At 45.8% G+C, this 26741-nt stretch overlaps 1 protein-coding gene across 6 annotated transcripts; it reads left to right on the plus strand.

The window, feature by feature from the left end:
• The first annotated feature begins 1219 nt into the window (after positions 1 to 1219).
• On the plus strand, positions 1220 to 26156 carry LOC136421819 (high affinity cGMP-specific 3',5'-cyclic phosphodiesterase 9A-like). Of its 6 annotated transcripts, none has more exons than XM_066409382.1 (19): positions 1221 to 1979; positions 6177 to 6247; positions 11563 to 11640; positions 12737 to 12780; positions 13370 to 13424; positions 14013 to 14083; positions 14485 to 14569; positions 14915 to 14975; positions 15744 to 15818; positions 16645 to 16731; positions 18313 to 18500; positions 19819 to 19975; positions 21432 to 21545; positions 21817 to 21921; positions 23079 to 23207; positions 23349 to 23384; positions 24402 to 24497; positions 24793 to 24824; positions 25068 to 26156. In XM_066409382.1, exons 1-19 carry the CDS (start codon positions 1404 to 1406, stop codon positions 25075 to 25077), a joined length of 2070 nt encoding a protein of 689 aa, XP_066265479.1. In that variant the 5' UTR covers positions 1221 to 1403; the 3' UTR covers positions 25078 to 26156. The 6 variants fall into 6 exon arrangements, with proteins under 6 accessions (XP_066265483.1, XP_066265484.1, XP_066265479.1 ...); XM_066409383.1 differs by lacking the exon at positions 16645 to 16731 and adding an exon at positions 16794 to 16880; XM_066409384.1 differs by lacking the exon at positions 23349 to 23384.
• Positions 26157 to 26741: the final 585 nt, after the last annotated feature.

Genomic DNA, 26741 nt, shown 5'->3' on the forward strand with positions numbered 1-26741 from the left:
AGTCGTATTTTGCCACATTCTGAGTCGTATTTTGCCACATTTTGAGTCGTATTTTGCCACATTCTGAGTCGTATTTTGCCACATTCTGAGTCGTATTTTGCCACATTCTGAGTCGTATTTTGCCACATTCTGAGTCGTATTTTGCCACATTCTGAGTCGTATTTTGCCACATTTTGAGTCGTATTTTGCCACATTCTGAGTCGTATTTTGCCTCATTCTGAGTCGTATTTTGCCACATTCTGAGTCGTATTTTGCCACATTCTGAGTCGTATTTTGCCACATTCTGAGTCGTATTTTGCCACATTCTGAGTCGTATTTTGCCACATTTTGAGTCGTATTTTGCCACATTCTGAGTCGTATTTTGCCTCATTCTGAGTCGTATTTTGCTACACCCTGAGTTGTTCGTTGCTTCATACATCTCTGCTACATCAGGAGTTATCAATAGGAGCTTTGCCACATTTTGAGTCGTTTATTTTTTGCTACAATCGTTCGCAAGCGTCAGAATCTATATTTGCTACATTCAGAGTAATTAGATTTTGCTAGATCCTGAGTCAATTTTGATTTCGCCACATCCCAAGTCGTTATGGCTAATTACGATTCTGAGTTGTTCTTTTTTCCTAAATCCTAATTAGTTTATTTTTTATACATCCTAAGACCTCTATTTTTTTAGTGCTCCATATAAAGTCCTTTGTTTTGCTTTGATACATCTGAGCCATTTGTTTTCGCTACAACCTGAGTTGTTTTCGCTACATCCCGAGTTGTGTTCGCTACATCCCGAGCCTTCATGTCGCCTGTGGAGCCGGTTAACTCGCTACATCCGTGCGCTCATCCCAGCAGCCGGCGGCGTCGGCAGCGGTGAATACTATACAGCCGTGGTGTATACTATTGCTGTATATTACTGTATATCCCCGGGCGGCGCCTGTTTCTACCCGCTCTGTCAACACGAGACCGCCGAGAAAACCAACACAATTTCTGTCTGCTAATAACTGTTTTTTTTTTTTACTCCGCGCCATTTTTAACTTCTCCGAACTAATTTAGATTCCAGCCCGAACCTTAATTTGCGCCGGTACAAATCTGCGTCTCCCCCCGCCTCCTGTTACCTGGCAACGCGGAGCGCGCTCCAAACATCCGCGCCGCGCATGTGATCCGCAAGACATTAGCTAATTGGCGCTCGGTGGCCATGGCAACGACGTCCGCCACGTCTCCCGTTCCCGTGACGTCATTATCAAACGAGAAATCAGCCCTATTTTTCCCTGACCGTTTTCTGGGACATTACAAAATAAACTGAGAAACGCCGTGTTGGAAAAATCCGTGTATTTTCTTGGAAAGAAACTAAGGATGGAGAGACGTTTTGTTGCAGCACAGTAACTGGGCTGGGGGATCGCGGACAGTAAAACTACTTAATGTGCCAGACCGCGCGCGGGTACACAGGACCGCGGAAACCACCACCAGCTTGCCTCTCGCGCCGCGCCGCCTTCACAGGGCCGGCCTCCATCTTGTGTTCGCGGGAAGTCTCGCGTCGTGACGGCAAGGCTGTGCCCGACACCGCCCCGCGGATCTATACGGTTGTACCTCGGCGCCGGGTCTGTGTACCGCCCGCCACGCGCCTCGCTGCCGCCCCGGCCTCCATCTTCCCACCTGTGCTGCCGGGAAGCGCGCTCAGGAGCTGGGAGGTGCCGCTCAGCAGACGGGAAGGTTTACCAGAAAATCATTCACAGCGTTGTTCGCAAAACACGCAGCTAAACGGGACGGTTTTACCGCAAAGTACGCAGCAGAATCGGGGTGCTGTTCTGCCAAGCACGGAGCGAAACTGGACGGTTTCCGAGCAGATCTGGAAGTTTTTCCCGCCAGGCTTCCGTTGTCCCCAGCTCGGGGCGGTTTTACCACGGCGACTCCTCAGCGCTGGCTTCCCGATGGGCGCGGGGGCCTCATACAGACCGCGGACTATATTCCTGGACGTCAACGGCTCCACGCAGAAGGTATATATATATAGGCGGCTAGAAAACAACGTCTCAATGAACAACATCTTATCTTACAGCGTCTTAGATAACCTGCACAGAAGGTAAGGTATCAACCAACGTCTAAGACGTTCCGTACAGCGGCGTAGATGCACAAGGTTAAGTGTCAAACCGTCTTAAATAGTCAACACCGTGTCTTAGACGTCCGTACAACGTCTTAGACGTCCATACAGCGTCTTAGACGTCCGTACAGCGTCTTAGATGTCAATACAGCGTCTTAGACGTCCGTACAGCGTCTTAGATGTTCGTACAGCGTCTAGATGTTCGTGCAACGTCTTAGATGGTCCGCACAACGTCTTAGATGTCCGTATAGTGTCTTAGATGTTCGTACGTAGTCTTAGATGTCCGTATAGCGCCTCAGATGTCCGTACGTAGTCTTAGATGTCCGTATAGCGTCTTAAATGTTTGTACGTAGTCTTAGATGTCCGTAAAGCGTCTTAGATGTTTGTACAGTGTCCTCACAGTGTCCAAGACGTACGTATTCAAGGTGAGCTGCCTGAGCTGTCTGTGGAGAAGGCAGACAGCTAAGACTCTCTTCCCGAGGCAGACGCCATGTTTTTCATCTGTCTGTGTTGCCATGACGACCAGTGCTGACTATATGTATGTAACGAGTACAGACCTACATGTCGAACCGTTCCATCATTGGAAAAACTTCGTATCCTTTCAGTCTCTGCGTACAGATATGTACATGATTATCACAGATGGCGGACTTGTGGGTGTATCTGGGTTAGTTATGGGACCCACGGTTGGGTGTATCTGGGTAAGTTATGAGACCCACAGTTGGATGTATCTGGGTTAGTTATGAGACCCACAGTTGGGTGTAACTGGGTTGGTTATGGGACTCACAGTTGGGTGTATCTGGGTTAGTTATGGGACCCACAGTTGGGTGTATATGGGTTAGTTATGGGACTCATAGTTGGGTGTATCTGGGTTAGTTATGGGACCCACAGTTAGGTGTATCTGGGTTAGTTATGGGACTCATAGTTGGGTGTATCTGGGTTAGTCATGGGACCCACAGTTGGGTGTAACTGAGTTAGTTATGGGACTCACAGTTGGGTGTAACTGAGTTAGTTATGGGACCCGCAGTTGGGTGTATCTTGGTCGGTTTTAGGACCCGCAGGTAGGTGTATCTGGGTTAGTTATGGGACCCACAGTTGGGTGTAACTGGGTTAGTTATGGGACCCACAGTTGGTGTTGCTAGGTCGGTTGTGGGACTCACAGTTGGGTGTATCTGGGTTAGTTGTGGGACCCACAGTTGGGTGTATCTGAATCGCTTATGGTTGAAGAACGCATAATTATATGAAAGAGATAGACATAGGCATCTCTTTAACTGGTACAAAACATAACATCCACTTGAGACAGCAGATTTTCTGTAAAAAAAGTATTTCGTGTTTAATGGTTTCCGCTTTTGCAATACAAGGATTGTAGGTCAGAACAACAAGCGTTTTTCTGAGGACGCTGTTTTCAAATCTTAAGTAGGGTTTCAATGTGTTGATTGCCAGTTATCAAAGGAACTTTCTGACCCAAAGCAAGCGGAAAATAAAGTTGCCAAGGCTGTAAGTTGTCAAACAAGTATTCAGAAACAAATTGCAAAAGTAACTTTTAAGTTATTCACGATTTCTTAATTTCGCCCCAGTTGAAGTTTGTCTCATGGTTGTTCTGGTTATGATATGTTTAACCTGGCTGTTATCTATCTGGAGGGTGTTCGGGGGGTTATCAGAATATTGATGCTGTACAATGCAACGGATACCTTGTCCAAATTCTATGTCAAGTTGCCAATACAGTATTTTGTTGGATTCAGAAACATTTTTCCTACAGAACCAAACCACTTTTAACTGCTGTTGAGTCCCCCTGTAGATATCACATGGCAATTAGGATTGCACAGTGCCGCCCCAATATGGCCAGGCCGGCAGTGGAGAATCTTTACTGAACTCCTGTGTAAGCTACCCCTGCGGATCACTAAGCTATGGGAGAGAGTGAGTGAGCACCACCCCCCCGCCTAACCTGGTCCCCCTTTAGATATTGGATAAGCCTGCCGGTTTGGCTGTACAAGTCTATTTGGTAATTAGAAACGGTACTACATGTATGCCTGGTGATATGGGTGATACTACAAGAAGGCGAGAAAACCGCCCCAATAATTCTCTCAAGCTGACTTTCCCGGGGGCTCTATCTAGAGACACCTCAATTCACATGGAAGACCTTAGTGCGGCTATGGCAGATAGACTGGTGTGGTCGGAAGTTGTGCATGGACTTGCCCCGTCCCCCCTGTGGTTCGACCGATGATGATGATGATGATGATGGGTCGAATTCGGCTGCTCAGACGGGCTGAATTTCAAGTCAAAATAAAGGCTTTGAATTGGATATCGCTCCCAATTAATACGTAGTCTTAAAACCCTTAAGCTGCCAGTCCCGGTTTTATCAGGGATACAGAAACATGCCTTGTGTGCTGGGCCCGGTTACAACCGGGATAGGGTATTCCCCAGAAGAAAACAGCTTTGCGTGCGTGTAGCGCTCGAAGCCCGGAAGTTAGGGGAGTTAGGGCTACGGGCTGTGTCGTGGGTTTCGTGAGGGTGGTCAGGGGTCAAACATTTTTTATTTTCACTTGACTAAAAAACCTGGCAGCTTAAGGGTTAAATTTTGTACGTGTAAAATGTAAGGCGTAATACCCCAGGCGTTAGCTCGAGTAATAAGCCATAATTCTGCCCTAGTAAATCTCTAGCTGTTTGTAAGGAGATTTTCTGGAAGGGAATTGAACATCTTTTGATTTGTACATGTAAAGTCTCTGGTGCAACGTCCAAGTAGCTACTTTCAAGTAAGAAGCCATAATTCTGCTCCAGTAATTCTCTAACCGTTCATATGTAATTATCTGTGAGAACACTTGAAGATAAGCTCCAAAGCTATAACCTTGAATATGGACCTGGTGATTCTCTTGTGTAATGCCCGAGCTTAGCTATAATTGTGCCCCAGTAACTCTCTAACCATGCATTACTAGATTTTAATAGATTGAATATCAGCTCCAGTAATGTTGCAGCCTTAGATCTGTGCATGTCGACTCTCCAGGGCAACGCCTGAAGATACTTACATAAGTGTGATGCCCGAGTAATTCCCTAACCGTTCATAAGCGGATTTTCTGTGAGAGTATTTGCAGATTGGTCTACAGCGAAGTGACTATCAGCCTGGGTAAGTCTGTAATCTGTTCTCGTGAAGCGCGCTGAGTCGCGACCTGAATCGGCGCGCCGGGAACTAAGCTGGTTATCCCGCCGGACTGACGCAACAAGCTCAGAGCCGGGGGTGCTATTCACCGAGCTTTCTGTCAGAGCCGGGCTTGTTATTCACAGAGCTTTCTGTCAGAGCCGGGCTTGTTATTCACCGAGCTCTCTTTCAGAGCCGGGCTTGTTATTCACCGAGCTTTCTGTCAGAACCGCGCTTGTTATTCACCGAGCTCTCTTTCAGAGCCGGGCTTGTTATTCACCGAGCTTTCTGTCAGAACCGCGCTTGTTATTCACCGAGCTCTCTTTCAGAGCCGGGCTTGTTATTCACCGAGCTTTCTGTCAGAACCGCGCTTGTTATTCACCGAGCTCTCTTTCAGAGCCGGGCTTGTTATTCACCGAGCTTTCTGTCAGAGCCACGCTTGCAGAGCTTGGCTTATTACTCGGCTTAAAGCCTCGCTTGTTATTCACCGAGCTCCGATCTGCAGCCGGCCCGGCGCTGTGTGTTTGAGACGTGATTACAGGCCATCTCAGTAGCGGGGACAGACCGTTAACACCGTCTAGTTATCAGGGCCAGACCGTTAACACCGGCTCGTAGGGAGCAATCAACAGTGGGCATCCCTTGTTATCTATGCTTGCTTTAATTTGTGATAATAATGTTGATGATGATGATGATGATGATGATGATAATGATGATGATGATGCTAATGACAATGAGGATGATGGTGACGATGGCGATGGTGACGATGATGATGATGATGATGGTGGTGATGACGATGAGGATGATGTATGTTGTGCCGTTGCCGTTGCCGCAGGAAGTGTTTCACTTTTAACAATGATAGTGTTGATGATATAATTTGTGACAATAATAATGATGATGTTGGATGATGATGACGATGATGATGATGATGATGATGATGACGATGATGATGTCGTGCCGTTGCCGCAGGTGGTGTTCAGTAGATATTGCACTTCTAACGATGTCAAGGAGCTCATTGCAGCCGCGGCCGCCGTCAATAGGTGAGGAACAAAACTGCTCAAGTTCAATGTTACAGGGACGAGTGTACCACGTTAAAACACTCCATACCCCTACACAATAACATGGCTAGGTCTCAGTAAGATCCAAAGTTGTATCTGATGTAAATGTGGCGATACATGCAGTGTTTTTATTTAGTTTAAACAGTGCACAGATGCAGCTAACGTTAGTGTAAACAGTACACAGATGCAGCCGACACTAATGTGTGAACACTGCACAGATGCAGCCGACACTAGTGTAAACAGTGCACAGATGCAGCCAACAGTAGTGTAAATTGTGCATAGATGGAGCCGACAGTAGTGTAAACAGTGCACAGATGCAATGTTTCATAACTAGTGTAAACAGTGCGCTTATGCAGCCGACACGGGACAGTTTCCGTAATTTTGTTTAAACATGATTCAGTCACTTTGGAAGGGACGTAAAATGGGTGTCCTGTGTCCGAGGAGGTGCCTCGAGTACGTTTAAGGGTAAGGACTAGCAACCCCTCCATGTACAAATATACCCTGCTACTGAAACAGCAAGTGTAAAAACGGGTATATTGTGTGTGTGGGTCACGACACCAGCAATAGCTGCCTGTGTCTCACGTGTATTGCACTGTTGCAATTCTAATAAAATCAGATCAAACATGCTTCCATATGTGCCACTCGGCACTGCAAGTGTCTGAAATAACGAAGAAACGCGACCCAGTCGGAGGTAGACTCGGTGTCGTGAGTCCCGCCTGTAAACACGCACTACGGCGCGCCCGCTGCTGGTTTGAAGCGCCGCCTGTTTCGGCGAAACGCTTTGATCCGCTCCAGCCCCGCAGGAAATCTCGTTTGCACTTTGGCACGTGGCGGGTTCGATGCGGGTCTGCCGGCTCTTTATAAAACAGCTTCTCTTTTCTAGAATCTTGTTTTTAATTGCAATATACAAAAATACATGTACCGCACAATAGTGCCGCACTCAAGCTTGCTGATGTGCATTCTCGGCACCACATGGCAGATGTATAACTGATGGAGTCGGTAAGGGGACCGTCTCATGGAGAAGTACAAAAAAAAACACGAAAAATCTCATGTAAGTAAAGGATCAAATTCCGTGGATCCCAGGGCCCGAGTTCGATCTTAGGGGTCGACTCCAGCTCGGACATGTTGTAAGGGATTGCATTCGATATTTCGAATGGTGACGTTAAGCCGGCGGCCCCGTGTATGAGGGAGCTTCTGGCGTAAGCCTCAAGCGTCAAACCTCTGCACGTAAAAGAACCCAACACACTTATCGACAAGAGTAGGGGTGACCCGGTGTGCTTGGCCAAAAACGCGAGCCGTAGCGAAGCCGCATTGCATTACCACTAGCTGCTTGAAAAAGCATCATGCTTCACCTCAATTGAGGATGCCTTGAAACGAAACGAAAAATCAAATTGTGCTAGTCAGTCAGTCAGTAATGGACAACAGCAGTACCTATCGTTGGAATCTAAAGGTGATGATAACAGAAGTAATTGCAATGGCAAATAGTTATGAAAACGTTTTGGTTTCTGATCTCTCTCCTAGACTGGTTTATTTCCACAAATTGAATAAAAAGCTTGTTGGCAGTCCAAATACTGACGTGTACAGCACTGACAATATATACATTAGTATATACATTATAAACCAATGCTCCATGATCTGATGTCCCATGTTTCCTGGGAAGGTTATTTGAGAGACTTGATATCGACTAGAGCAGAACAAAGTGGTTTTCATCAATGAGAAGTTGTTATTTGATCAGCCAGGACGGTGTAGCGTTTCTCATCTGACGACCCAAAACAAAGTAGACGTTTGATATTCTATGATATGACGGGACCAGTGTCAACGGTCTATTCTCCCAACATCCCCGTCAAGTATGATTTCCAGGGAGGTAGAAATCTGCCATGTTTCATTGCGCCAGCTGTCAATTCTCCCATCATCCTGCCTGCTGTTGTAACCATTGATATAGAAACCTGCCATGTTCGATGCCGTCAAATTTGCCATCTTCATGTCCAATTCTTTAATTTCTGGCGGATGATTCCGAAGCAGGCAGCCAGAGCTGCAGGACAAGGTTCAAGATTTATGTATTGAACTTCGCAGTGAGATCACTGAATTACATTCAATGTACAAATAACAAGGTAAAAGCTTTTACGACTCACAATATTGCACATTTCGTTGTAATGATTCTTCAGCTTCAAGATGATTCCACATCTACCCTACACGGAATAAATAACACAGACATAGATTCCACATAACTTAAATGAAATAATATTAATGCATAAATTGCCCTTCGTTTTATCTTCGATTGATGAAAACAGGGGAGTGTTGACGGCATGATAAGTGGAAGCGGCTAGCTGCTCATGATGAGAATTATTGTCCAGCCTTATCGAGCTGCTCATGATGAGAATCATTGTCCAGCCTTATCGAGCTGCTCATGATGAGAATCATTGTCCAGCCTTATCGAGCAGGTCGCACAATTCTAGTGAAGATGAACGAATAAGATCTCCTAAAATCCAGTGACTCAGAACCTGCCATGTCTGATTACGTCAGCAGTAGCTGAAATTTACAATCTTCGTGTTCAACTGATTTTCGTTTGACTTGTGTGTAATTTTCTTTCTTTTGAAAAGCAGCCAGCTATGGCTAAAGTGGACCACACAATCGTTAGATAAAAGATTGAAATGTAGTGAGTACAAAACCACACCATGTTTAATATCGTCAGCTGCAGCAAAAATCTGCCAGCTTCGTGTTTAATTAATTTACATTTGGCTTAAAAATAGTTTTCTTTTTATGAAATGCTGCCAACTATGGCTTTAGCAGACCACAAAATCGTTCTTAAGATTGAAATAAAACATCACCAGATTTTGCCGAATCATTCTTAAGAGTAGCAAATAGAATCGAAAGAGATGAAATGACAAAGAAAAATGGCCAGTTTTGATCTCGTCAGCCGTACCTGAAATCCGCCATTTGCATGTGATTCTGCATTTGAATCATGTATTTATTCCTTACATCCATGGCTCATCTTTTTGAGGATTATCAAACAAAGCCTGAAGAAAGGGAAACCGCTGCTATAGAAACCGGCCATGTTTGATATCGTCAGCTGTACCTGAAACCTGCCATTTCTAAATTAGTTTTGACTCATGTTTTAATCACTTACTGTTGAAAAGGCGCCAATAACAGCTGAGGTGCGGTGTTCTGAAGATTGAATAATAAAGTCTAAAGAAAGGTAAAACCGCTGGTGCGGAAACGGCCATGTTTGATTTCGTCATCTGTAACTGAAACCTGCCATTTCTTAAATCAATTCAGATTCATGTCTGAATTGTCTTCATTATTTAGCAAAGGCTGAAGTTCGGCGTTCTGAAGATTTCCTGATCAGGCCTAAAGAAAGAGAAAACCAGCCGGTGCGGAAACGGCCAGGTTTGATTTCGCCATCTGTACACGAGACTTGCCATTCTTGTTTGAGTTGTCTTCATTATTAAGGAAAGGCGTCAATAACAGCTGAAGATTTCCTGATCAGGTCTACAGGAAGAGAAAACCCGCCGGTGCGGAAACGGTCAGGCTTGATTTCGTCATCTGTACATGAGACTTGCCATTCTTGTTTGAGTTGTCTTCATTATTAAGCAAAGGCGTCAATAACAGCTGAAGATTTCCTGATCAGGTCTAACGAAAGAGAAAACCAGCCGGTACTGAAACGGCCAGGTTTGATTTCGCCATCTGTACATGAGACTTGCCATTCTTGTTTGAGTTGTCTTCATTATTAAGCAAAGGCGTCAATAACAGCTGAAGATTTCCTGATCAGGCCTAAAGAAAGAGAAAACCAGCCGGTGCGGAAACGGTCAGGCTTGATTTCGTCATCTGTACATGAGACTTGCCATTCTTGTTTGAGTTGTCTTCATCATTAAGCAAAGGCGTCAATAACAGCTGAAGATTTCCTGATCAGGTCTACAAGAAGAGAAAACCCGCCGGCGCGGAAACGGCCAGGTTTGATTTCGTCATCTGTACATGAGACTGAAGATTTCCTGATCAGGACATGTTTGAGTTGTCTTCATTACTTAGCAAAGGCGTCAATAATAGCTGAAGTTCGGTGTTCTGAAGATTTCCTGATCAGGTCTACAGGAAGAGAAAACCCGCCGGTGCGGAAACGCCAGGTTTGATCGCAGCATCCGGAAAGAACGGCTCTTCAGATACCGCGGTTGTCAACAACGGCTGCGTTGCCAGGCAACCGCAGGCACCCACGGCTGCGTTGCTAGGCAGCGGCGGGCGCCTGGGATCGCGCGGAAACCCTTCATCGGGCCTCATGCCCATATTAGGCAACGTGCAGGGCGAGACCGGTGAACAAAGTTCGGCGCTAAAAGCGGTTAATTAGGCCCCGTGAAGAGCGCAGCGGAACGCACGAAGAGCGCAGCAGACCGCTTGAAGGGCTCTCTCCTTCCATCCGGCCCAGCTGGCGGCACTTGAGGCGCTAACAGGCGGCTTGTACCGGTAATTATGCCGGCAGGAGTTCTCGGGCCTCCATAGAGAGTGAGAGTAATCACAACCCACCTGCCGCATGTGCCGTATTTAGACACAAAGCCGCCCCGCACACTACAGGCTGTTTCTGTGAAAATTCAGGCGCTTAAAGTTCAACATTGTGACTTTCTAACCGCGCGCCAACCTGGCATGTCTGACGGAAGATTACAGACCAGCGTTAACGCTACTGTTAGTGAATACTGATGAGCTATTCTCTACTCCAGACACCGCCCACACAAAACTGCGCCGCGAGTCCGCTGCTACGTCACACACGACACTGCTCAGGTTTGGGTCACAATTACAGACCGAGGCCCAGTAAAATATATTCACTTTGAATATGCACCTTGAAGCTAGGCCAGTTGGTGCCATGTTGGAGTATTAACCATGGTAAAATCCAAATTCACAACAGCCATACAGCATCGACTATGGCTCAACAGCCCTATACGAGAATGGCAGTCTCTGCCACAAAAATCACATCTGTAAGCTGAGCCTGTTGGAGAATTGAGGCTGTGCCTAAGCTGAGTGATGGTATCGGAGGTGGTATGGACATAGTTGGTGTATATTTCTTGATAAAAGATTTTATTTCTAGTTTCTGCAAACTACCAGGCCGAGCGCCGGTTTGAAAGTGTGAGCCTAGCATTGCAAGGTCAACCAGTCTACAGAGCCTCGTGCTGAGTTGTTTTTGACTGATGGCACGTGAAATGTACCGCTGTGTCCATCCAGCCTCCAGTCAGAGCTCTGTTTTCTTAGTTAAATCATCTCCAGAATCTTCTGGTAAGATACAAGTAGTCTGATCAAGTGTTGTATTCTCTCCACAGGTCTGCGGGTATCAGGTTACTTGATAGAGACGGATCCATTGTGTCCATCGACCCTGCAATGCCCTCTAACTCTGAAAGGTGAGGTCATCAACTCTGAAAGGTCACGGGATGGGAAAGGTCACGAAATATACCAAGGTCACGAAATAGGAAAGGTCATGTGATATACAAGGGCACGAAATAGGAAAAGTCTTGTGATATACAAGGTTACAAAATAGGAAAGGTCATGTGATATGAAAGGTCACGAAATAGGAAAGGTTATGGGTTATACAAGGTCACGAAATAAGAAAAGTCATGTGATATGACAGGTCATGTGATATGAAAGGTCACGAGGTATGATAAAGGTCAGACCACAGGACACGACACCCCGCAGCGGTTTGGTCCAGTATCACTGAAGACTTACATAAGCCGTACAGGGCAACCGGCAGTGTAGCTGTCCAGAGTGAGTCAGATCTCAGATGGGGTTCGGCTTTTCTACAGCAACACAGCTGAAGCAAACCGTCGAGCCCGGAAACAGCTGGGGTCCTCGGCACGAGCCTGACGTTAGGGATCATTTCTAATGTGCAGATTCAATCCACCTGTTGTTGGCATGACATCGTGCCAAAAGCAAAGTCAACACATGGGTTAGATTAAAGGACATGTGGCCCTGTCGGTGGTGCTGAAACCATGGGTGGTGTTATTTTTGATATTTTCTACATGCAAGCAAAAATAGAATCAGCAAAGAAAAGTCTGCCTGTCTGGGTACTGAAACCAGGTCTGTGGTTAATGTTTTCTGATGTTTCTACATGCAAACGAAAGTAGAATCAGCAAAGAAAAGTCTGGCTGTCTGGGTACTGAAACCACGTCTGTGGTTAATGTTTTCTGATGTTTCTACATGCAAACGAAAATAGAATCAGCAAAGAAAAGTCTGGCTGTCTGGGTACTGAAACCCCGTCTGTGGTTAATGTTTTCTGATGTTTTCAGAAAATTAACAACAAAAATTCTGGCTCTGTCCGAAGTGCTGAAACCACGGCTATTGTGGTATTTTGTACATGCTTCAAATTTGTCCAGACATTTTTACATCCGCTTCAGGAAAAAACAAAACAAGCGATGTTTCATGACGTAAGTACACTTTGTCCCCCTTTCCACGAATCTCATGTTGACGCCCGAGGAATGACTTGTTTCTTTTCCCTTGCAGCAATCCCTACAAAGTTATATTTGAGGAGGCGAGAAAAACGGCGGGTAGGTACCGGGAGACTTTCACCGTGAATAATGGGAATTGTTGCCAGTACAACAGAAATGTTATGAAATTATCAATCATTAAATAGTGCTCTGCTCAGGACTATTCTTTCTTCACACTTCTCAACAATGATGTTCTATATGTGTTTCGGGTCTCCATCACGCCCTGTTAAATGTTGAACTTTTGTAATGTTCCCTGATTGCGGGGGGCCAAATATGGGATTGATGTTTGCAATAGATTACCCTGATTGTGGAATGTTGTACTAATTTTGTTCCTAATGATTTCATGCGATCGTGAAATTCTGATTGTTGAACTAATGTTTGTTAATTTCAATTTTCCCTGATTGTGGAATGTTGGACTGATGTTGTTCTTGATGCTTTTCTGTGACGTTGAACTGATGTTTTATACATGTCTGTGATTGAGAAATGCTGAATGTTGAATTTATGTTTATATACATGTCTGTGATTGAGAAATGCTGAATGTTGAACTGATGTATATATTTTCTGTGACTGCTGATATTTTCTGTAACTGCTGCTTGCTGAACAGGTGTTTTTTTATATATTGCTGAATGTAAAACTGATGTTTCCGCAGCGGAAGCGGAGATGATCGAGTCGGTGCTGACCCACATCTCCGAACAGTTTACAAAGTAAGTTTCCCTGACGTAACGTCAAAACTGAGCAGAGGTTACAGGTAATGTTACTAATAGCAACATGTGTTTGACGTGTTTGATTAGAATCCACCAAGGGGAATGTTGAACCTATTCGTTCAGTTCATCTTGACACTAAACAAGACTGATCAACTTCTTGTGACGACTAAAAATTGACATTTGCTAGTTTGACTATAGCTAGTTTGACACGCTATGTGCTGACGTATGCTAGTTTGACAAGCGCTGGTTTTACACGCTATGTGCTGACGTATGCTAGTTTGAATAGCGCTAATTTGACATGCTATGTGCTGACGTATGCTAGTTTGACTAGCGCTAATTAAAACGCCATGTGCTGACTTATGCCAGTTTGACTATCGCTTGTTTTACACGCTATGTGCTGACGTTTGCTAGTTTGACTAGCGCTAATTTGACATGCTATGTGCTGACGTTTGCTAGTTTGACTAGCGCTAGTTTGACACGTTATGTGTTGACGTTTGCTAGTTTGACTAGCGCTAGTTTTAAACGCTATGTGTTGACTTATGCTAGTTTGACTAGCGCTAGTTTGACTCGCACGAACTGTTTTTGCAGATGCTTCCAGATAAACGACCTGAAGGCGGACCTGACGAAGAGGGTAGCCATGCTGGAGAAGAGAGTAGAAAGTGAGTTTCATTCCTTCATTTCATTTATTAATTTTGTTTCGTGAGATTCTGCATCAATTTAGAATAAAATCTACTGACGAAAAGAGAATTACAATCTTTTAAACTTCCTGAAACCCGCTCGTCGCAGAAAAAGTGGGACACATCGTGAAACACTGCTTCAAAAAAAAAGAGAGTAAAAAAACAAAAACAAACTTAGATTGTATACCATAGCAGTTCGTATTATGATATCAGTACTTATTATGATAGTCCATTCTTCCACTTGCCACCGTCGTTAACTCGCACTGTCTTTACGCTGTTTCAAATGAAACTCTTATCGCTAATAAGATTATGTTCAGTCTATTCTATCTTCTATACCTTTTATGCCTACCTCTGATTGATGCAAGCCCTTTCTGTTGTCTCAGTGGAAGGTCTGAAAGTTTGTGAGATCGAGAAATGTAAAAAGGACATCACGCAACTACAAGATGTCGTCATGACAACGACCAACAAGTAAGAGCTGCTCATTTTGTCTTAGTAACAAGCTGAGACACGCCACACCGTTGGGTCCCTCAATATGATATGGAAGTGGACAACTAAGATTTAGACTTCTACTATCACCTGCGAACACCTTTCTCACCTGCGAACACCTTTCTCACCTGCGAACACCTTTCTCACCTGCGAACACCTTCCTCACCTGCGAACACCTTTCTCACCTGCGAACACCTTTCTCACCTGCGAACACCTTTCTCACCTGCGAACACCTTTCTCACCTGTATGTAACTTTCTCACTCTAACACGACCGCCTATATATGGTCTACTCTAACGTTATCGTTCTTTCACATCTACTTTTCACAGAAATAATCCACGAGCCAAGAGAGAGTTTTCACTCCACGAAAAGCTTCACCGTGGCACGAAAGTAGGTGGCGTTTCAGCAAAACATGTATGTGTGTGTGTGCGTGAATGTGTGTACGTGTGTATGAATGTGTGTATGTGTGAATGAGTGTGTATGTATATGTGTGTCTGTGTGCGTGAATGTGTGTGTGCGTGAATGTGTGTATGTGTATGTGTGAATGAGTGTGTATGTATATGTGTGTCTGTGTGCGTGAATGTGTGTGTGCGTGAATGTGTGTATGTGTATGTGTGAATGAGTGTGTATGTATATGTGTGTGTGTGTGCGTGAATGTGTGTACGTGTGTATGAATGTGTGTATGTGTATGTGTGAATGAGTGTGTATGTATATGTGTGTGTGCGTGTGTGTGTGTGTGGCACTTAGCACACCAACCTCTTAGTCCTTGAGAAGAAGTAACCATTTTCAATCAAACCTGTGACCATTTTTACTTGGGCCAATAGAAAAATGGCCGCCGTGTTGCCTGTCTGCAGTACCGTTTCGTTCCGCATGTCGGTGTTAAAAACGCCCCGTATTGTATGTCTGCAGTACCGTTACCTTCCGCATGTGCGCGCTTACAACGTGTTGTTTATCCGCAGTACCATTCCCATCCGCATGTGGGCGCTAATAATGCCTTGTCTGTCCGCAGTACCATTTCGGGCCGCATGTGCGCGCTAATAACGTGTTGTCTGTCTGTAGTACCGTCTCGATCCGCATGTGGGCGCTAATAATGCCTTGCCTGCCTGTAGTACCGTTCCCATCCGCATGTGGGCGCTAATAATGCCTGTCTGTCCGCAGTACACTTTATCTCAGGAAACCGTGGAGTACCTGAAAAACCCGTCCTTCAACAACTGGCACTGGGAGCCGAACGAGGTACGTGCGCATGCGCAGGGCGGGCTGAGAAAGACCCCTCTGTTTCTCATTCATGGCTGGTGAATAGGGGTGTTGACGATTCAAAGTACGCATGCGCAGCGACATGTACAATATGAAACATAAACAGAAGAAGCCTGGACATTGTTATGCAAATCGAGATGAAATGAGGCCTGCTTACAAATCAGGGGCCTTCACCTTTGACCTTACGCATGCGTACTCGGAATCATGAAAGACCTTATAAACAAACTCTTCCGACCGTTAGATTGTCTAATCTGACTTGCGGACCTCAGATTGTGACGTCAGAAATGCTTTGAAGACTAGACTGTCGCGTGTGTTTGCCGATCCTCGTCTGGTACAATTCACATGACCTTTGACCCCTCCTAAAGGTTGTCCTTGCTAGCTGGCGTCACCTCTTGACAACTAACCTTTGAACCTATGAAAATTGGCAAGACTTGCGGACGGCCCTAAAATGTTTTTGTAATCAAAACTTCACAAATATTCAATCAGGGATAAAGACAGCAAAAAAATTCCACATGTAATTTGGTGACTGGGTTGAAAATGTCAACTCCAAAAATGACAAATTGCAATAAACAAATGTGTACACAAAACATGACGTTCCACCAGAGGAAAAACAATACTTATTTGCTCAGTAGGTCCTTAATGTTTTTGACCATAGCTGCTTGGGAAGCGCCTTATTACTTAAGGTTATAAGGCGACAGACTTCAGGACCAACCACTTGCAGTGTTGTGCAAGGATGACGCCGGGTAGCCCTTGACCCCTGACCCCTGACCTGAATCCTGCATGTTCTTCCTCTCTCCTCTCCTAGATGCTGAGCCTGCTAGAACACATGTACTACGAGCTAGATCTGGTTAAAGAGTTCAACATAGACCCCATTGCCATCAAAAAATGGCTGGTGAGTACGCAGTTTTGTGGCCTCGATACGTGACCTATGACCTTTGACCTTGTGTTTCGCAGATGCTGTGCCTCCTTGAGCACATGTACTTCGACCTCGAACTCGTGACTTACTTCAACATAAACCCCATAGTGCTGAAGAGGTGGCTGGTGAGTCATTCCCGTGTCCCCCTAGCGGAACCGACGCAGCTCTGCAGTCATTCCGTACCCCTAAATAAGGCCCCTGTTTCCCCGCACAGCAACTTTAGAAAAGCAATTCAGAGACGTTTTGGACCTTTGTGAAAAATTCAGCTGTCTTTCCTGGAACGAGACGACGAAGTCCCGTCTTTTTCCCGCCTGAAGACGACAAATTGCAGTCTTTTCCCCGAAACGAGACGACAAAATTCCCGTCTCCCTCCTAGCTGGAACGAGCCTGCTCCATATCATGTCCACAAAATCTGTACCAGACGCATTTGTAAGGCGCATCAGATGTGTCAGGTCGAAGTGGTAAAAATCTCCTTGTTTAGGTACAGCTTCCAGAAAATAAAAAGGAAGAGGTCTTAAAAGGAAATGTCTCTGTGGCATAATTTCTGCTTTGAAATTACGTCTCAGAAAAGGCACCTTAGAGAAACGTAAATTCGTCTATGATGCTGCTGATGTAGCACGCAAAACGCCGTTTCCGGTGCACAACGGGACCATATATAGGCATGTGCGGTGATGTTTATAATTCCTCAGTAATGTTGTCCTTTCATCTACATATGCTACTACAACCTCTCCTCAAAACAGATGTACCCTATGTGACAGACTGACATTCTCGTATAGGACTGTTTAGCTATAGCTGAAGCTGTGCATCACGGAACGACGTTTTTTACGCTGGGTTTGCAGCATCGCAGACACATATTGTTCATTCAATGTGCCTTACTAAGACGTAATGTTGACAAGGAAACGGCGCCACAATGACTGAGCTGCCGACGGCCTCCTACCGGGATCCGTTCCCACAGGCAAAACACCGTTTCTCCGGCTCCTTTTGAGAGAAAGCGGCCTTCGCAATTTCATCCTGATGTCATAATTAATGCATGTGCTGTGTGTTGGTGTCTTGATTAGTAGGATAGATTCACCATTACTAAAACTACGTCGGACGGCGTTATAATTACGTGTACGTATCGGTGTGTAGGGTTTACCCGTCTACTGCTCTACGGTGTCTAAACTGTGCATGTATACAAACTGTGAAGATGATATTTTCCTAACACATGATCTAATTTACAGATAGTGTTCAAATGTATAAAACTCTCCTAGGCGTGTGGAGAGGTGAACAACTTTTGATATGTCGTGGTGATGCGCATTTCCCTACGCACAGCGTATATTTGGGAGGTTCTGAGGTTGCCACTTTTGTGGACGTGGGCTCTAACAAGATCCCATCCAGTCAGAGAATCGGCCTTAGCTCCAAAAAAGAACGATGCTCATGTGGACTGACAGATGGTTAGAGGCCACGCCCACAAAAGTGGAAACTTCCGCCCGGCCTAGCAGAGCCTCCCCAAGGTATGTTGTATAGACCACGTAGGGGAATGTTCACATACCCAAACCGCCCCCCCCCCTCCCCCAGCTGTGCGTGCAGGAGAGCTACCGGAACAACCCGTTCCACAACTTCCGGCACTGCTTCTGCGTGACGCAGATGATGTACGGCATGATCTATCTATGCAAGCTGGAGGACAAGATGTCCAAACTGGACCTCGGCATTCTCATGACCGCCTGTATCTGCCACGACTTGGACCACCCGGGATACAACAACACGTGGGTAACGGTGTCGTACGAGTGGCGTACAAATCTCGTACAAATGTCACACGAGTGTCCTACGAGTGTCGTACAAGTGTCGTATGAGTGTCGTTCCAGTGTCGTATAAATGTCGTTTAAATGTCGTTTAAATGTCCTATCATACAACATGTGGGAACGGGTGTCAGTCACCATGTTGTTTGATGCTGTTATGACGGATTTCCATGGTAACAGGAAATCCTAAGCTCTTATTGGATAGTTTTTATAGTGACGGAGAATCCTGAGCTCCTATTGGCGCTTCTCCGTGCTCCTCCGGGCTTAGAAGTCTGTCATCCTTAGAGATAATTCAGTGCATGTCAATACATATAAACTATCCTGTTCTTTAATGAAGTCAGAAATGACATTTTTCCTTGCACTGTGGGGTTTCCTCCCACGATAGGTTGCTCCATCGGAACAGGTAAGTGCGAGAAATTTGGTATAGAAAGTGCAATTTCAAAACTATGATCTAGCGGCGTTTGAGAAAAATAATACTAGCTGAAGTCCACCATGACGACACTGATACGATTTTCGGACCGTTTTGCGGCAGCCCCACAGAACCAGCGGTCTGCCTGTGACTGCCGCAAAACGTCCGTGTTCGGTGTGACGTCATGCTGAGCTGCGTGCTGATTGGTGCTGTGTCAGCTGACAGACCCGCCGCCGCCACCAGTGGATCCTTTCATGACGTCAGATCCGCCGGTCGGTCGGTGGCTCGTCCCCATGGCAACACAGAAACACCTGCAGCACCAACAGCCTCCGATAGGGGCGTCTTTTAATTTCCTTCTTTTCTGACCAAAGGAACAAAGGCACGCGCATGTCCATCTCGATTGTGTGTCCTTCTCAAATTCGGACGTGGTGTCTAGACGTTTTCACTTCAGTGGCACATTTGACTTGCAGTAAATTCCAAATCTCTTTAAAAAAACAGACATTCAGAAATAGCAAACAGATTCAGGTTACCTAAAGAGAGAGTTAGAAAATTTACAGAATAATTCCATACAAAAAATTATGCTTACCAACAAGTTTCGACCCGTGCTCTGTCCCTTCTCAATTTGATTTGACCCCAAGCCTACGTCACTTGACTTGAGCGGAAGTTTGACGTCAACATCGGGTCAAAGGCGCCCGACAATCTGTATCGGCCCCCGTCTTGGTCGAGGGATTGTGATGAGTTTCGTGTTTCTCCCGTTCTTAGATACCAGATCAACGCGCGCACAGAACTTGCGGTACGGTACAATGATATCAGTCTGTATCGGCCCCCGTCTCGGTTGAGGGATTGTGATGAGTTTCGTGTTTCTCCCGTCCTTAGATACCAGATCAACGCGCGCACAGAACTTGCGGTACGGTACAATGATATCTCGCCGCTGGAGAATCATCACTGTGCCGTGGCCTTTAAGATTCTGAGCAATCCAGACTGCAACATCTTTGCCAACGTCGACAAGGAGACCTGGAAGCAGATACGACAGGTTTGTTGTGTTTGTCCGTTTGTGTGTTGATCATGCTCCGGAAGGAGACTTTGAAGCAGATACGACAGGTTAAAACTATTGTATAAACGTTTTCTTTTTTACACAAAATGTATATTTTGGGCTCCTGTGCCCTGGTATTACAACCAAATTACATGCAATTCGGTATAAGAGTGCCTTGAACATGTGTTTACGATTTCGGTATGCACCACATCAAAATGACTCATTTTGAGGACCTTGGGGCCTATTTCGTTATTTTCATTGTCAGACCTAAAACGGCCCAAAAGTCCTATTCACGTTCCACGTTCGATCTATTAAAGCTTCGCCCCATTCCATCTGCAATTGGCCAACGAACACGTGTTCCCTTCGGGTTACCTGAGCTCCCGTTGCAGGATCACGCGCGCTAAAGGTTCGTTATTGCATGGGGAGGGAGTGAAATATTCCTTATTTTTGCTCGGGCGCAAATGTCGGCCTTCATAGTTGTTTGTTTGTAGTTCCTTTCAGGACATCATCACTCTGATACTGGCGACTGACATGGCCAGGCACGACGAGATTTAGTCTGTTTGTTTATTTATTTATTTGTTTGTTGTTCCTTTCAGGGCATCATCACCTTGATCCTAGCGACGGACATGGCGAGGCACGGGGAGATTTTGTTTGTTTGTTTGCGTGTTTGTTTATTTATTTATTTGTTTGTTGTTCCTTTCAGGGCATCATCACCTTGATCCTAGCGACGGGTATGGCGAGGCACGGCGAGATTTTGTTTGTTTGTTTGTTTGCGTGTTTGTTTATTTATTTATTTGTTTGTTGTTCCTTTCAGGGCATCATCACCTTGATCCTAGCGACGGACATGGCGAGGCACGGCGAGATTTTGTTTGTTTGTTTGTTTGTGTGTTTGTTTATTTATTTATTTGTTTGTTGTTCCTTTCAGGGCATCATCACCTTGATCCTAGCGACGGACATGGCGAGGCACGGCGAGATTTTGTTTGTTTGTTTGCGTGTTTGTTTGTTTATTTGTTTGTTTGTTGTTCCTTTCAGGGCATCATCACCTTGATCCTAGCGACGGACATGGCGAGGCACGGGGAGATTTTGTTTGTTTGTTTGCGTGTTTGTTTGTTTATTTGTTTGTTTGTTGTTCCTTTAAGGGCATCATCACCTTGATCCTAGCGACGGACATGGCGAGGCACGGGGAGATTTTGTTTGTTTGCGTGTTTGTTTGTTTATTTGTTTGTTTGTTGTTCCTTTCAGGGCATCATCACCTTGATCCTAGCGACGGACATGGCGAGGCACGGCGAGATTTTGTTTGTTTGTTTGCGTGTTTGTTTATTTATTTGTTTGTTTGTTGTTCCTTTCAGGGCATCATCACCTTGATCCTAGCGACGGACATGGCGAGGCACGGCGAGATTTTGTTTGTTTGTTTGCGTGTTTGTTTATTTATTTATTTGTTTGTTGTTCCTTTCAGGGCATCATCACCTTGATCCTAGCGACGGACATGGCGAGGCACGGGGAGATTCTGGAGTCTTTCAAACAGAAAGTCGACAACTTCGACTACGCGAACGAGGAGCACGTGGCTGCCGTGAGTATCTGAAACAGACGCTTCAGTAGTTTAACCTTTAGCACACTGCAGTAGCCGTGCGGGTACCGATTCTCTATTGGTTACCAGATCAGGCAGCAGGGAGAAGGTTAAATATCATCTCTCAAATTAATAAACCTTATGAATCAGCCATTTCATGTTCCAATTGGATATAATTCCTATCTACTGTTGTAAATCTATTATAAAATTCATTTTTTAGTTGAATATGATTCGATGCAAAAGTTGTAATTCTCTAACGAACTCTATTTTTCAGTTGAAGATGATTCTCATCAAATGTTGTGACATCTCTAACGAAGTACGTCCCATGGACGTATCTGAACCCTGGGTCGACTGCCTGTTGGAAGAGTATTTTATGCAGGTAATTTTCTTGTTTCTCTCTGGGTAGTTGGTTCCTGAGGTTAGTTGGATGGTAACTCCTATGTTCCCATGTACGTCTGTAGTGATGTTGGTGAGTGGGACTTTAGAAATGACAATGAGATCTGGTAAATGTTTTGTGTATATATGACATCGATGATTAATAATAACGATAACTATAATCATAATGGGGAAAGGCGGAGGGCTAGAGTTAGGGTCAAATGTTGCTGATAATCTGTAACACCTCCGTCCCGGCTGATCTCCCCATAATGTTTATCCCCAGAGCGACAGGGAAAAGGCGAAGGGCTAGGGTTGGAGTCAAAGGTTGTTGATAATCTGTAACAGCCCCCGTCCCGGCTGATCTCTCCATATTTTTGACCCCCAGAGCGACAGGGAAAAGGCGGAGGGTTAGGGAAAGGGTCAAATGTTGCTGATAATCTGTAACACCCCCCGTCCCGGCTGATCTCTCCATATTTTTGGCCCCCAGAGCGACAGGGAAAAGGCGGAGGGTTAGGGAAAGGGTCAAATGTTGCTGATAATCTGTAACACCCCCCGTCCCGGCTGATCTCTCCATATTTTTGACCCCCAGAGCGACAGGGAAAAGGCGGAGGGTTAGGGGAAGGGTCAAATGTTGCTGATAATCTGTAACACCCCCCGTCCCGGCTAATCTCTCCATATTTTTGGCCCCCAGAGCGACAGGGAAAAGGCGGAGGGTTAGGGGAAGGTTGTTAGAAACCTGTATCAGCCCCCGTCCCGGCTAATGGCTCCATATTTTTTATCCCCAGAGCGACAGGGAAAAGGCGGAGGGTTAGGGTAAGGTTGTTAGAAACCTGTAACACCCCCCGTCCCGGCTAATCTCTCCATATTTTTGGCCCCCAGAGCGACAGGGAAAAGGCGGAGGGTTAGGGGAAGGTTGTTAGAAACCTGTATCAGCCCCCGTCCCGGCTAATGGCTCCATACCTTTGACCCCCAGAGCGACAGGGAAAAGGCGGAGGGTTAGGGTAAGGTTGTTAGAAACCTGTAACACCCCCCGTCCCGGCTGATCTCTCCATATTTTTGACCCCCAGAGCGACAGGGAAAAGGCGGAGGGTTAGGGTAAGGTTGTTAGAAACCTGTATCAGCCCCCGTCCCGGCTAATGGCTCCATATTTTTGACCCCCAGAGCGACAGGGAAAAGGCGGAGGGTCTCCCGGTGGCGCCGTTCATGGACAGGGACAAGGTTACCAAGGCAACGGCGCAAATCGGCTTCATCAAGTTTGTTCTCATCCCGATGTTTGAAACCGTGGCCAAGGTGAGCAAAATACAAACAAACAAACAAACTAATAAACACAAACCAAATACGTCATGTTGAAGGCTCCGAACGTTAGCCTTAGGGTTAGGGTCGGGGCTAGACAGTCCGGGATCTGACTTTTGCGTATCTGCCCTTCTCCAGCTCTTCCCGGTTGTTGAGGACGCCATGTTGAAGCCGGTGAGTGGAAGCTGTAGAGTTAGCGCTAGCCGTATTGGGGTAGGGTTAGAGTTAGTGATAGGGCTAGCTGTAAGGGTAGGGTTATAGTTAGCTGTAAGGGTTAGTGTAATAGTTCGCTGTAGGGTTAGTGATAGCTGTAGGGTTAGTGTTAGTGTTAGCGGTAGGGGTAGGGTAAGGGCTAGCTGTAGGGTTAGCTGCAGGGAATAAAATGGATTTGAACCAAGACCCGGTGTGTTAGTCAGACTTCACATTGGCGTTAACGTTGTCGGCAGGATCACAGGGTATATTCAGGGATCTGAATTTGCCTGTTCCTTATCTCCCCCTTTCAGCTGTTCCCGTCTATAGAAGACTGCATGGTGAAGCCGCTTGGTGTTAGTTACATGTAGGGTTAGCGTTAGCGTTAGCGTTAGCGTTAGCGTTAGGGGTGGGACCGGGGTATCGGCGTTGTCAGCAGGATCTAACTGCCGGTTCCCCCTCACAGCTGTTCCCGTCTATAGAGGACTGCACGGTAAAGCCGCTGGGTGTTGGTTACATGTAGGGTAAGGGCTAGCGTTAGCGTTAGGGGTGGGGTATTGGCGTTGTCGGCAGGATCTAACCGCCGGTTCCCCCTCACAGCTGTTCCCGTCTATAGAGGACTGCACGGTAAAGCCGCTGGGTGTTGGTTACATGTAGGGTAAGGGCTAGCGTTAGCGTTAGGGGTGGGGTATTGGCGTTGTCGGCAGGATCTAACCGCCGGTTCCCCCTCACAGCTGTTCCCGTCTATAGAGGACTGCACGGTAAAGCCGCTGGGTGTTGGTTACATGTAGGGTAAGGGCTAGCGTTAGCGTTAGGGGTGGGGTATTGGCGTTGTCGGCAGGATCTAACCGCCGGTTCCCCCTCACAGCTGTTCCCGTCTATAGAGGACTGCACGGTAAAGCCGCTGGGTGTTGGTTACATGTAGGGTAAGGGCTAGCGTTAGCGTTAGGGGTGGGGTATTGGCGTTGTCGGCAGGATCTAATCGCCGGTTCCCCCTCACAGCTGTTCCCGTCTATAGAGGACTGCATGGTGAAGCCGCTGAGGGACGCGCGGGATTACTACGAGGAGCTCAAACAGATGGATGACGCCATGGCGGAGGTCTGGATCTCTCTCTTTATATATCTATAAAGCCAGTATAACACGCCAGCTTCTGCATTTGTATTTGTATAGCCGGTACAACCGTTCTTCGGCGCAACACACACCTTCTGTATGGCTGTAAAGCCGGTATAACCGCCCTTCGGCGTAACACACCTGCTTTTGTATTTCTATCTGTGTAGCCGGTATAACATTAAGCTTATTCCACAGTAGCCTTCCATTGGTGTAGTGTTCACGTGTGTTGATAATGTTATGTTGTCAGCACCTTCTGACGATTCCTACTCCCCTTCTGTTACAGAGGAAAAAGGCAGAGGCACTCGCGCTAAAAAAGTAAGAATACATTTTTATTCTTTTCTCTGTTTGCATTATGCAGTGTTTTGTGCTATTTTGTGAAATGCAATAAAGATTTAAAAAAAACATTTCCATGCATGCCTATACAACGAGTATTATAACCAAACAGAAGTTTGGGTTGTTTTTTTGGCTTTGAAGAGCTAACGTGGCAGTTGGTTCCATTAGTGTCATTTCATGCTTTTACCGGAATACCAACTTGGTTCAACCCCTTCATTCCTGCAGGCGGCCTTAGCACCGTGCGCGACCTCAACAACTTCTCAACTGGACCTCTCCAATATCAGCTAGATCTCAGCTAGATCCCTCCACTATCTCAACTGGACCTCAAATATCTCAACTAGATCTCTGCTAGATCTCTCCAATATCTAACTAGACCTCTCCACTATCTCAACTGGACCTCTCCAATATCAGCTAGATCTCAGCTAGATCCCTCCACTATCTCAACTGGACCTCAAATATCTCAACTAGATCTCTGCTAGATCTCTCCAATATCTAACTAGACCTCTCTAACATCTTAGCAATATCTAAGCTAGATCTCAGCTAGATCTCTCCACTATCTCAGCTAGATCTCTCCACTATCTCAGCTAGATCTCTCCACTATCTCAGCTAGATCTCTCCACTATCTCAGCTAGATCTCTCCACTATCTCAGCTAGATCTCTCCACTATCTCAGCTAGATCTCTCCACTATCTCAGCTAGATCTCTCCACTATCTCAGCTAGATCTCTCCACTATCTCAGCTAGATCTCTCCACTATCTCAACTGGACCTCAAATATCTCAACTAGATCTCAGCTAGATCTCTCCACTATCTCAACTGGACCTCCAATATCTCAAGTAGATCTCAACTAGATCTCTCAACTATGTCAGCAAGATCTCTCAAATATCTAACTAAACCTCTCAAACATCTTAGCAATATCTCAGCTAGATCTCTTCACTATCTTAGCTAGATCTCAGCTAGATTTCAGCTAGATCTCAGCTAGATCTCTAAAGTATCTAAACTAGACCTCTCCAATTGGATCTCAGCTAGATCTCTAAAGTATCTAAACAAGACCTCTCCACATCTCAGCTAGATCTCTCAAATATCCAACTAGACCTCTCAAACATCTTAGCAATATCTCAGCTAGATCTCTCCACTATCTCAGCTAGATCTCTCCACCATCTCAGCTAGATCTCTCCACTATCTCAGCTAGATCTCTCCACTATCTCAGCTAGATCTCTCCACTATCTCAGCTAGATCTCTCCAATATCTCAGCTAGACCTCTCCACTATCTCAGCTAGATCTCTCCACCATCTCAGCAAAATCTCTCCAATATCTCAGCTAGACCTCTCCACCATCTCAGCAAAATCTCTCCACCATCTCAGCAAAATCTCTCCAATATCTCAGCTAGACCTCTCCACCATCTCAGCAAGATCTCTCCAATATCTCAGCTAGACCTCTCCACTATCTCAGCTAGACCTCCCCACTATCTCAGCTACACCCCTCCAATATCTCAGCTAGATCTCTCCACTATCTCAGCTAGATGTCTCCACTATCTCAGCTAGATCTCTCCACTATCTCAGCTAGATCTCTCCACTATCTCAGCTAGATCTTTGCGATATTTCGATACTGTGACAGGATAGACCACAACGGCAAAGACTACACCGGCAAAGACTGCACCGCCAAAGACTACACCGGCAAAGACTTCACCAGCTAATACCACACCTCCAAAGAGGACATTGGTGCAGACCGCAGCAGCACGGCCATGGACTACATCTGTTAGACTACACACGTGCAGACGATCCTTTCCTGGAGACGGCCCGAGACAACCAGAAGCCTTACTACAGAAGCACCCTGCCGTTAGATGGGACTGAACTCGCTACAGAAGCACCCCGCCGTTAGATGGGACTGAACACGCTACAG

This window comes from Branchiostoma lanceolatum, chromosome 16 (assembly GCF_035083965.1).
Source record: "Branchiostoma lanceolatum isolate klBraLanc5 chromosome 16, klBraLanc5.hap2, whole genome shotgun sequence".
NCBI lineage: Eukaryota > Metazoa > Chordata > Leptocardii > Amphioxiformes > Branchiostomatidae > Branchiostoma > Branchiostoma lanceolatum.